Source organism: Malaya genurostris, chromosome 2 (assembly GCF_030247185.1).
Source record: "Malaya genurostris strain Urasoe2022 chromosome 2, Malgen_1.1, whole genome shotgun sequence".
Taxonomy (NCBI): domain Eukaryota; kingdom Metazoa; phylum Arthropoda; class Insecta; order Diptera; family Culicidae; genus Malaya; species Malaya genurostris.
The window spans coordinates 80,775,579-80,788,818 of record NC_080571.1 but is presented as its reverse complement, the minus strand read 5'-3'; the positions used below and the strand labels follow the sequence as shown (position 1 = coordinate 80,788,818).

Here is a 13,240-nt window from a genome sequence, read left to right as displayed (position 1 = left end):
AACAACCTGATATTGTATATTTCTATCACCGTAACCATAATTTTTCAAATCAAGAAATTGTAGTACATAATTCAGAAATGTTGGTAAAGTTCTAAAACTAACATTAAGGGGTTACACCACTGTAGAAAAAAAAAAAGGGAAGAACTTTTTTTGGGAATTATTTTGGGATCCAAAAAATGGAGTAATCCGAATTTTGTACAAAGCACTTTTAATATGTATATTCATGTACAAAAAAAAGGTCAGTTTTAAAAATTGAAAAACAAAATGGCGGCTTGGCGGCATTTCCGCGAAAGTACTGCATTTTGAAGGGTCGGAAACATAAGTCAAGTAAATCTTGACCAATCGATTCAAAAATTTCACAGAATATTCTCGATAGTTATCTCCACAGAGGTACGTAGGGGTTTTTGAAAATTGTGAGTATTTTTTTTGTGAAAAATTTTGTGATGAAAAATGCGGTTTTATTTTCAAAGGGCTGAAATTTTACAGAAAATCAATTAATTATAAAAACCCCTACGTACCTCTGTAGAGATAACTATGCGGATTACTCCATTTTTTGGATCCCAAAATCATTCCCCAAAAAAAGTCCTTCTCTTTTTTTTCTGCAGTGCCCAGTGGTCCGAAACGGGAAATTATTTTCACTATTAAATATTAGTTTTTTGCAGTTGGTGTCTTCACAAAAGTTGTTTGTAATCAAATCGCGCTCCTTTTGATGAAAAAGTTACTAGGGTGGTCCTCATTTAGATTGAAATCTGAAATCTAACTTTCTTAATTGAACTCAAAAATGATTTTGTTGTACAATAAAGTTTCTATTTTCGGCAGCTTTGCTAAAAAAGCACCTTTATAGCTTTACATTTGATCGAGTTACATCAATTTTCCCGAGTAAAAGTAGGGTGGCTCCTGAAAAATCACTATTTTTGTTCTAACTTTTTTGTGAAACGTTCTACGGAAAAGTTGTCTTCAGAAGAGTTGTTGAACTAATCATTGCGTACAATTTTGCTCAACCAAGCTTTTTCATATGAGCTACCAGTAAAAAGTTTTGATTTTCAGGGTCTAAAAGATAAAAAATATCATTATTTTTGAGAATTTTTTTCAGAGTTATCGTGCAACAAAATAAATTCAAGTTGTTTAATGATAAAAAGTATCATTCGAATAACATTTTTCAATTTTTTCGTGGAAAAATATTGAGAAATAAGTCGGTGAAGAGGTATTTTTGAGAACGCTTCTTAAAAATAATGATTTGCGGTGTCCACTGTACCTCAGCACAGACTGATAAGAAGTCAACAAATCAAAGCAGCATAGATAGAGTAGATGTTTTTCTAGACCCCAACGTTTGAATTGTTTGATTTTTTTAATATTTTGAATTTTCGGTGGGTGTTCAAAGTGAAAACTACGATTTTTTACGGAAAAATTCGCCATTTTGTTGCTGTAAAACCTCCCCAAAGTAACAAACAAGGAAAACGTTGGGGTCTGGTTTTTTATATGTAGAAAGTGTGTGCTAAATTTGAAAAATATTGGTTCAGTAGTTTTTGAATGACGATGGACACGGACTTTCAAACCCTGCTTTCGATTTATTACTCAAGGGAGCCCGTAGGGTCTAACATTTTCACAAAATCATATTTTCTCTTTTGTATTCTTTTACAATGAAACATTTCAAGAATGTTTTGTCAAGTTTTTAAGTCGATCGAAGCAGAAATCTTGGACCTGTGTGCCGAGCTCTTATCTCTTCGCAGTATGAGATAAGCAAAGATGACGGCCCATAACTTGCCGTGCTTTTCTCCGATAGGCTTGAAAATTTCACAGAAGATTCTTGAAATGTTTTATTATGAGAAAATACAAAGAAAATAATAAATGATTTTTCAAAAGTGTTAGACCCTGGTGATTTTTCAGGAGCCACCCTACTTTTACTCAGGAGAATTGATGTAACTCGATCAAAGCTGTCGAAAATAAAATTAATTAAGCAGAGCTGTCGAAAATAAAATAAAGGACCACCCTAGTAACTTTTTCATCAAAAGGAGCGCCATTTGATTGCAAACAACTTTTGTGAAGTCACCAACTACAAAAAACTAATATTTAATAGTGAATATATTTTTGTCACGCTAATTTCTCGTTTCGGACAGTGGTGTAACCCCTTAAGATTAGTTTGTTTCGTTCTGCGTGCACATTTCACACATATTCATGTAAATAGGAATTTTTAACAAAACAAAATGTTCTCGTCCGAGTTAGTATTAGATTGCGATTCTAAACCGTATTTACAACTATTTTTTCAGTGCAGTGTATATCCAAAAATATTTCATATATTTAGAGTTGTTTGGTTCAGTGTACTGATTGGGAAAACTGTGATATGTGAATTAAAAAATTTGTAGTGTATTAGTAACCTTTTTTGCCACCGATCTTTACAGTGATATCTCTCGTGAATTGCAAGAGTGATCCATATTGATTTAGTATATTTGATTATTGGCAAATTTGTAAGACATACCTAGCAAGAGAATAACACATATTCAGCTTGCGCTATATCGACTGCTACCGAAATCCTGTCAGGTTTCTGTCGGCTCCCACAATTCCTCATTGTTCTTCTCGTGTCTTTCCGAAGAGGATATATTTATGGATTCGGTTAATTTTTGTGTTTACTCCTATCTATACATTTTTCTTTCGATTTACCTAGTGATCTTTATCTATTTTTACAGCAGCTTCCATTTAATTCGCTTACCAACAGTTTAAATTTTTCCCTAGTCGCCATTGTTCTCGACAGCCGGCGTCGTCATGACCCAGATCGAGAAAACTATGCTACCTGCGGCCAAAGCTGGCAAAGCAATGAACAAGTTTCCTGTTTTATTTGTCTTGATTTTCTGACTTCCACAGTATATATGCAGTGCGCAATCAAACTGCATTATTCCACCATCCAGCGCTAGCCGCACGGTAGGATTTTAATTTAACTCCAGACACTCATTAGACAGCGGACGAGAAAACTAGTTCGAGCGACGAGTGACGGAAAGCTTGCCTTTTCCGCTTCCTAGCTGTGATGTGCATCCTTTCGAGGGCTATGGCCATAGCCGTAGCCTCGGGGCATGAACCTTTTAATGAAGGCGAGTTTGGTAGTTCCCTGGAAAGTTTAGTCATAATCCTAAATAAACAAAACTAATGCTTCACTTAGTCGACACTAGATTCAAGTCGGCTGAAGCTTCCAGTTGTCGGCATCGGGCGGGATGTCAATCGTACATTCAGACCTCCAGGATATGAGCCTGATATGCTTTCTGAGCATGTGGCATCGCCCTTATGATGGCATGAGCAGGACACTGCCGGCCATTCGTATGGCGTTGAATGGAAAATTTAATTATTGTATTTATGTTAGCAGCAGTCATGATGGAGTGGAAGGTAAATATTGACAGTGGTTGTTGTGGGGTCGCCTGGGTTTTTAGCACCGGGATGTGTTTATCAGTAAATGTTGGTTTTGTGACTCAATCATGGAGCTAACAGGGCATTCTGCATATCGATCAATTCGCCGTCTCTTCCTCGCTCCATACGAACGATTGTTCCCTGAAAATACAGACAAGCATTGTACCCAAAGTAACAAGAAGGGAATTATTATTCACTGACACCGCAAAGAAGTTGGTATTATTTGTTTCGATGTTTTTCCTCCGTAAAATAATCAGAAAATTTGCCAAATTGCAACAAACAATTACTACCGAAGAGCCAAACGATTTCCTTAAAACACCAACCACATTCACAAAATAAGTGGGTTTCCTGATCCATGGTTCCGGTTGTAATCCCGTGCTTACACTGATTGGACAACGAGAGAACGCGTGCAGTGAAACCAAAAAAAAACCAGACATAAACGTCGAGGCGAAAGTTTCGCAACACTGCAACGGTTGAAACCGGAGGAGCTTCCCGAACATCGTATGATAAAAACTAGCTCCGGTTTCCGGAGGTGTGGCACCAGTAAACTGACGAACAAAAGTTCTGCTGGACCGAGTGAGTGTCTCTGTGAGCGTCGTCTGGATGTGGCGATAATTTTCGCAATAGAATACCGCTACAACTCGGGGAAATAAAAAAAAATGGATCAATAAAAGTTTTCCCATCATGGCAACAATTACGCTTTTGAATTGTGATCTGGGATCGTTGCAGTTTTGACGAGAATGAGTTTTGCGTGCGTATTGTATTTATCTTCTGGTGCGGTCAGGAGGATGTTGCATTGTAGAACAAACTCCGAACGTTGTCGGGTCTATGATGATGAAAATCTGTATCGAACAATTAATGTTTAATCCGTTCTGTGCCACTGTGCGCTACCCTTACTTATCACACAATTTTTATTGTTGCACAATCGTTCAACGAATAAATTAACGAATTCATCCCTTTATACTTCTACGTTTAAGCATTCATTTGTAAAGCACATTAATTTTTGAATTTCGTATTCGTCGATACTAAACGAAAGCTTTTCACAACAGAATCACAAAGGTATCATTTTTCATCATGACAATACTCGGCCACATACATCGATAAAAATCTGGGCAGTACGGTAAAAATGTTTGTAGCTGAGTTATGTCCCATTCACCAACCCCGCGGCTTGCATCTTTAGACTATCGTTTAATTCCCTTTTCTCAGAACCTTTTGAACGGTTTAAATTTTCGATTTTAATGAGGATGTAAACCACTCGATTCAATTTTTCACCATTTTTTCATGTTCCCTTCACACGAGGACCAGGTGGTGATTGGAAACGGGTCATTCCACCGAAAGCCCGTTCACCGAAAGCCCTTTCACCGAAAGCCCTTTCACCGAAAGCCCTTTCACCGAAAGCCCTTTCACCGAAAGCCCTTTCACCGAAAGCCCTTTCACCGAAAGCCCTTTCACCGAAAGCCCTTTCACCGTAAGCCCTTTCACCGAAAGCCCTTTCACCGAAAGCCCTTTCACCAAAAGCCATTTCACCGAAAGCCCTTTCACCGAAAGCCCTTTCACCGAAAGCCCTGTCACCGAAAGCTCTTACACCAAAAGCCATTTCACCGAAATTCCTCTTATTTATTTGTTTTTATGTCTCCTAGATAATTGATATGGCTCAGATCTGGAAAACTAACCTATAACTGCATCATTTGTCCGGTCAACACAAAACTTTGCTTAACCAAAATATCACGTAATAGTTATCTGAACAAACATATAATACTTTTCCATATGACTTTTATGTGAAAATCATCTAGATGAATCTGGTTGCATTCATTGGAAAAATGACATACGTTTCATTTGAAATACTAATAAGGTTTTTTTAATATTGGTTATGCGAAATTTCATCAAAAGTCTTTGAGATTTAGAATACATTTTAAGTAAAGACTGTCCCAGAAAGTATGGAAACACTTTGATTTCGCTGTAAATAATTCACAAGTTTTAGATATTCAAATTTTATTCGATATACTGATAATATTAGACTACAGCAACAGAATATTATTGTCAACATTTGCTACTTAGCCATTGTAGACTATCTGGCGCACCTTCTTGCGAACGTTCCTCATTAAATTCCGTACAGACTTCTTGGCGATAAGTTTTGACACTTTTTTCCAATCTTTTTCGAACTGTTGAATGGTTTCGGCTGCCGAGACATGTTTCTCAAGATGTTCCTTCGTTAATGCCCAAAATTCCTGGGGTGGAATCATGTAAGGTGATTATCACCAAGTGATTATCACTTTTGAAAATTTGGAATCATGTAAGGTGATAATCACCAAGTTCTGTCACCACTGCTGAAAGGCTAACATCACTATCAAATGTTGGCATTACGTAAGGTGATAGTCACCACGATTTAATCACCTTCATGTCAAAATGAAGGTGATAGCAATTTAGTTATCACTTTTAGTAGTGATTTGATTTTTCGAGAAGTGGCTTTATAAATTATTGTCCGTTAGGTGAATTTTAAGCCACTGATATAAACATAGCCTACCAAAATTGGTCGGAGAGGATAATTTTTTAATAAAATTCGTACTGATATTGTGTCAAAATTAAATACCAAAATAAAAAGTAACTTAGTTTGTATAGTTTAAAGAATTCATTGAATGAGCGGTAGTATTTATCAATTAAATCAATTCATTTATGTTGGTATTATTATTTGATGGAATATAATTGGGGTATTCGTAGAGTCAAAGATAAATTGCTTTCTGGAAAAGAGATAAGTTTATGAATGTAGACATCTCCTGTTGCACATAACGTAACAACATAAAAATTCTATGCTAACATTTTCAGTAGAATTAGATGGTCGTGACTTAGTGAGCGACATATCCGTCTCGTTCAACTGAACGAGTAAAAAAGATTAAACTGCGTTCTTAATTTTCTTCTTGTGAGTTGAACTAAATAAGGCAATATTTTTGGACAATTAGTTGCTGCTAATCATAGTGTATGTCCGGTGGGTAAAATTTCCAAAATGGAACTAGCAATTGAAAGCTCTGTGAAATGCCATTATCGTAAAGTGAATGAAAACTATACATAAAATTATTTAACGGATCTTTCTCATTGGAGAGGAATGCCATCCGTTGTGAAACATCAAGAAGATCTAACAATTCGTGTCATTTCAAAGCTAGCAAATTAATCCCAAAGAACTGACTGTGACATTGATTTCCATTGATAAATAAAAATCGGTACTGAATTAAACCAACAAGTGAATTTTTTATTTGTTTGTGCGCAGTTTGCCATACTCGTCGGGCAATTTTTTTCAACGTTACTCTTCGATCCATACAAATCATCATTGATAAACATGACTCGAATTAATGAAAGGGATTGAAAACTATAGGAATGAAAATTTAGATTTTAAAATATTATATGGGTATACGCCACTTTCATATGTTACTTCTCCTAATATCAATGGTATACGCCACATTCATATTTTACTCCTGAAAAATTGACGTTTCTTGACAGGTGATAAATGGAGTGAAGTTGGCTCAATCACCGGTGATGGTGATAGTAAAAGTGATCACCTTCGGTGATTCCAAACATTCTGGTGATCACCTCTTTATCACCAGGAGGTGATAGTCACTTATCACCTTACATGATTCCACCCCTGAATTGGTCGAAGTTGTGGGCAATTTGGTGGATTCATGTTTGTGACATTTTGGTAGTACACCATTCTACCGTTGATTTCAAGTAGTGGCAAGAAGCAAGATCTGGCCAGAAGACAACAGGATCCTTGTGGCTTCGAATCATGGGTAGAAGTCGTTTTTGTAAACATTCCTTGATGTATATTTCGCTGTTCATTGAAGCAGTGGTGATGAAGGGTTTCGAAAGGTTGCGCTTCTCGCAATAATATTGTGTAATATTGTGATCCTGGCAAGGATTTGTAATCGAGTTTTACGTAGGTTTCGTCGTTAATGATTATGCAGTTCAAATTTCCAGCAAGAATCGTATTGTACAGCTTTCGAATCCTCGGCCTGATCGATGCTTCTTGTTTCGGACTACGTTGTTGTTGTTTCTGCTTCTCATAGGTTCGAAGATTCAAACGTTCTTTAGCACGAAAAACATTTGACTTCGAAGTGCCCACTTTTTTGGCCACATCCCGAACTGAAACCTCCTTCTTTTGCTCGAACGCCTTCAGTATACGTTTATTCAACTGAGGGTTAGCAGGACCTTTTTTTCGACCCGTTTTCGGTTTATCCTCAAAGGTGTTATCCTCACCGAACTTCCTGATTGCATTTCGCACGGCTTTTTCACTTACTCCTTCCATTTTTGCTATCTTTCTCAGTGACAGTCCGCGTTCTGTGCACCATTTGTACACAATCTTTCGACGTTGTTCTGCTGAAAGTCCACGCATTTCAAAACAAACTAATGAAAACGAATAAACAACTGCACAAGTGGTTAGAGAAGAGTGTAAACAACAGGACGCAGCCATAAAAATTGACAGATTCTGAACCATTGCGAAATGGCAGCGGTTTTTGGTTGTGTCCATACTATCTGGGACAATCTTTATCATTGATGCAAATAGTAATCGTCATGTGATGTTGCATTAATTTCCAATTGAATTGATTTTACATTTCACTAATATATTCGTCTCTATTGTAGTCGAACAAACGTATAATACTCAATTGTTTATACCTGGAATAATGCCATATATAAGTTCATCTTGTTAAAAATTAACTTCATTGAACATATTGCTACTAGCAAGAGAAGACTCTTCAAGTCTAAGGCAGAAACTAGTGTCTGAAAAATGATTGATTTCAAAACCTAAATTCCACAAAAGGAATGTTTCTCAAAAAGTATCCTTGAATCTAGACAATTTTAGCCCTAAAATGGTAGCGAGGTACATTGTTTAGCCCTAAAATGGTAGCGAGGTACATTACAACGTAATTTTACCTAAGTATCCGGCTTGCAGTTTTAGCATTGAACAGTTTATACTAAACCGGCAAAATATCTTGCTGGAAGAGCGGAAATGCTCTTCTAGCAAGATATTACTTGTTTTCAAGCATGTTGCACATGCATTCAATGCAAGAAATACACTTTCAAAATAATACAAATACAATCACTTTACTTTAGTAGCAATTTTTTGGCGTTAGGCATTTTTAATTACATTGAGATGAACTGTTCGAAAAGGCACTACACGCTGAAATACCTACTCAGCGCAATAAAAACTTGTTTCACAATTAATTCTTATGTTGTTTTGTATACTTTCACTAACATCAAACGGTTAGTACCCCGAATAAAACATATTGTTGAAAAACAACACGATTTGCTGTTACAAAACCTGCCACAATTTTGCTTTGACCATTGAAAAATATTTTAATGTATTGTTATACACTATTCAATCAATTGTGAAAATGCTTTTTACAATAGAATGTATAGGTTGTTAAGTATCGTAACACTTCAAATCATAAAGTTTTTCATACATGTTTTCTTGGAAAACAATAAAATGTACATTTTGCGTATTGTTTCAAATACCACGTGTACAATAAATTCAATTGTAGAATCGTAGAAACAATATATCGAATCGTTGGAAATGAAAAAAATCTTGTCAAGATACAATAAATGTATTGTAACCCGTATATCTAATTGTGAATAAATTGTTTATGCTGCTGAATCAATGGTTTATTTTTTTACGGGACGTGAATGATTTTGAAACAGACCGTTGAACCGAATGCAATTTTTTTCGTTCAACAAACCCGGCAGACAGAGGTCCATTGTTGAGCCATTTTAACATGAGGAGTTGGAGCCCCGTTGGACTAGTTTTACTGCAGAATTTCTGAAGTTTTTTCCACTTATTTGTTCAAACTAACAATACATGCCTGCACAATACTTCTACATCACGTAGAATAACTTAATTTTCACACTATTTTTGCAAGAGAAAAAACAACAACAAACCGTTCCAGCAAATTGAACGAATATTTCGTGCAATATATCGTTCAACAAGCGCTCAAAAATCAACAAAGTTGAACGGCCTGCTGAGAGGGACGGCATACTAAATGAATCTAAATACACTCTTATAAGCCGTTACCTAATTTTGGGTTCAAAAACCTACCCAAAATCAACTAAAGTGCTCAAAATGACCTCAAAAGTGATGACCTCAAAATTTAGGTATATGTAAGTTTAGTACAAGTGTTATGCCATAAAAAAGCGCGCAACCCATTTTTGCCGATCAACTCAAAGTTTGAGTAGATAGCTAATAGAAGAGCTCGACAATTGATTTCTTCTCAAAAAATGCAGTGTAGGAATTGAAACCAAAGCCGAAACAATCATCGATGTTTTTCTCCATTTGCTGTCAATGTTAGTTGTTTACCTGAATGGTTGTCAGCGTTGCCAGGCTGTCCGAATTTTCTCTCTTCGTCAGACATTCTAATTAACCAGACCTTTTGCCAGATTTCACAAAGGAGACATTTTTTTGTTCGCGGATAAATTTTTGAGTCAGAAACAGATTTTTGAAAAAATACCATGGCAACTCTGATGGTTATAGAAAAATCAACAGGCTAGTTGGGTCAATAATTTTCAGTTGAAGAAATCAGAACATGAAACAATTACAGTATGGTAATTTTGTGATATGAGTGTTCTCCGTGAGGGCTCAGCAGCTGGAAATTTTAAGAAGATGTATAAAAGACAGGCGCCTATACAGGGGGGTTTAGGGGTTCAAACTCTCACCCACACTAAGGAAATTATTAGAGGAGACATAGGCTTGACCGCATACGTGGTTAAATCGAACAGCTGAAATATCTCATAAACCTGCAATTAATTCGATTCACGGATTGACTTTGTAAATGCGCTTACAGATGACGCGGTAGAGATGACTTGGAAAACCCCCAATTTTAATGAATGTTTTCTTTTTTCAATTTCTAAAAGTGTTCGATTTAGCCCCGATCTCCCTTATATTATGAAAACCACACCCTGGGTACGCCCCTGATAAAAGAATATAAAATGTATCGTCAACAAACCGTTTTAGTTTTATTCATTCGAACAGTTTTGATGTCAAATTTAAAACTGGTAGACGTTTCCGGTTTACCGGACTGAGGTTGTTAGTTTTTTGGTTGCAATTTCTAGCTTTACATTTTAAACCTATCATAATTCATGCATCTGGACCTAGAAAATTTCTGAATGTGCACTCAAAATGTTATATAGGTGAAGCATAATAGAACTGAAAGTGATACAAACGTACCTCCGGACAATCTACTTCACTTTTGTCTATTTCGATTATAAGGGAGATCTATAATAGAATTGAATCTGAAACAAACGTATCATCAGAAAGACGTTTTAGTTATATTTATTCGAACTCTTTCTACTTTCAAATTTGAAGCTTTTTTTCATATTTAATAGACGAGTAAAACGCTGCTTACATACCATTTTTTGTACAATTTTCAGATTCAAATTATATAACTTTCATAAATTATGCATTTAGAACGAGGACAGTCTTGATCATGCTTTTGGCATGTTTACTATAGAAATATCAAAACTGAGTATGAATAACCGTTATTTTTCCCATTTTCCCTTCAATTGCAGACGACATCTGGCGAACCGATTTGGACTTTATGGTCACCCATAGCGATCGGTTGGTGGTACTATCGTTCATGACCTCTTCGTATCCGAATTCCACAGTCAAACCGTCTCGGTTTCCGGATGTTACCAATGATGATTACGACAGAAAACTGTACCGAAACGGGTATTTCGAACAAAGTGATCTGGTAGAAAAGTTTTCCGCGTACGAAGAGGAAGACGGGGACGAAGAGGATGAGGACTACGAACCCTTCCGAACTCACGAGGCGCTGGAAGTGGAAAAGGAGCTTGCCCCATCATCGATTTCTATATCTACAATGGAAAATTTTAACGTAAATGTTTTGGATAGCCCAACGACAATGCACACGCTTCCACCGGTACGGAATCTTCTGACGACTACCGTGGCACCCAGTACTACAACAACACTCGAAACAACAACCCCCTTTCCGTCATCTACACGACCAACGACTACCAAGAAGAACAAAAATGTTAACCACAACCGCAAACATGCTAACAAATCTCACACCAATGGAAATCGGAAAGAGAAACAACATCACCACAATCATCATCACCATCAACATCGACTGGAAGATGTCGATACCAGACTGGAGCTACAGCCACAAAAGGAATTTGATTTCGACGATGCTGGAGAACACGAAATAACCACCCTGTTTGAGGTAAACCATAGCCGAAAAGTTCAACCGACATCGAAGAAAATTAGTGCATCTACTACGTCTACCACATCTACCACTGATGAAACTAAACCGTCCACAAAAGGCAGCATGAAGAAGGTAACTCCTACCAAAGACAGTAATACACATATCATCAAACCGGTGAAACTTCCGGAGAATGTCATACCATCGACTCCGGTAACAACCAATTCGAAGATCATCGAAATCCGACCGAGCACCACAGGAGAAACCGCGAGGAGTACGCCTAAGAAGATCAAACGTTTCACTTATGATAACTATAGTAGTGAAAGTTTGGAGAGCTTGGAAAATATACCAAGCGTAGACGAAGATGAATTTATTATAAAAGATGAAAATGGAATGGAAATTCGGCCTGCATTCCTAATAGGAACCGTCCCGGGTAATTTGACTACGAAACCAACTCAGCTAGATAGGTTTGCCGGGTTCCTACAACTGTTCCTGAGAGTTGATGAACAATTCAATTCCAAGCGTTGGACGGCGGTACCTAGCTTGGAATTCATAAATCTGGCCATTGCCCTGATGGCGTGGGCCGTTCGATACCCGTCCGTATTTTGGCATACCTCGAAACTGTTTGCCTTCGTATTTAGCTTGCAAATGATAGCTAACGGGTTGGATATACTTTTGAGTTTCACCGGAGCCAGCGTACTCTACAAATTGCAGACTCTCGGTCAGGGACTACCACTACAAGCACCGGCTTTAATTCTGAACGGAACGGTTACCATCGCCTTGACCATTCTGTCGATGATTCTGACAATCGCCTCGTCGATGGTTCTATATCTGTACGGTCACGGTAAACTGACCGTGAAGATACGCGATCGTCGATTGATTACCGATAAGCAAAGCACCGATGTGTGGGCTTACTTCGCCCACTGTTCGTCGTTGTGTTTCGTGTTGGCCCTGGCTGTGGTCAAAGCACCTCTTCTGCACGATCTGAGCGCCGCCTATCGAGGAAGCCTGGACGGAGCCGTGCTATCTGCAGGTACAGTATAGATGTTAGTTGGCCTTTGTTCAAATACTGGCGAACAATATGTATCAAAAGTTGATTTACGAAATATCATCCAATTTTTTTCTAATGACCTTCAAAATATTCCATCAGCCAATGACTGATGATTGTCTTGCCAAATTTCGGCAATCTCATTAGCACTGAATACTATTCCATCTTTCAGCACTAGGATCGGTGATTCACCTGTTCCTCTGGATAGTCCTATGGCTGTGTTTGACGGCCAAACGGCGCTGGCATTTCAAGTTACCACCGCTGGAAGTTGTCGGAACTCGTGCCGGAGCCGCGCAACCATTACTTCGTGCAGGCCACGGTGGTTCTCTGCTACGATCACCACACGGAAAAGGACCGGGCGGGGAGGGTAACGGTAGCAGCGAGGAGGAAACTATCTACTGGCCAAAAATTGCTCCCAACTCTCCCAAGCTGAAAGTGACATTCAACGAAGTAACCAGTACGTCATCCGATCATACCCATGGCGAACATGACGGCAAGCGGTAAACAGTCAATCAAAGTTACTCCATGCGAAGCTGTTTTGTGTGTTTTATACCCCAGAGCTTTCGTTCCGTTTAATTTGCGTTTTTAGCATGTGTGAAAATTT

At 37.8% G+C, this 13,240-nt stretch overlaps 1 protein-coding gene across 3 annotated transcripts in view; it reads left to right on the top strand.

Annotated features, from left to right (window-relative positions):
- Positions 1-13,240, top strand: part of LOC131427989 (protein tincar) — a 420,815-nt gene that overhangs the window by 398,527 nt on the left and 9,048 nt on the right. For all 3 annotated transcript variants that reach the window (XM_058591611.1, XM_058591610.1, XM_058591609.1), the window contains 2 exons: positions 10,939-12,621; positions 12,809-13,136. In XM_058591611.1, the coding sequence (XP_058447594.1) occupies positions 10,939-12,621; positions 12,809-13,136 (2,011 nt within the window). The remainder of the gene's footprint in view (positions 1-10,938; positions 12,622-12,808; positions 13,137-13,240) is intronic.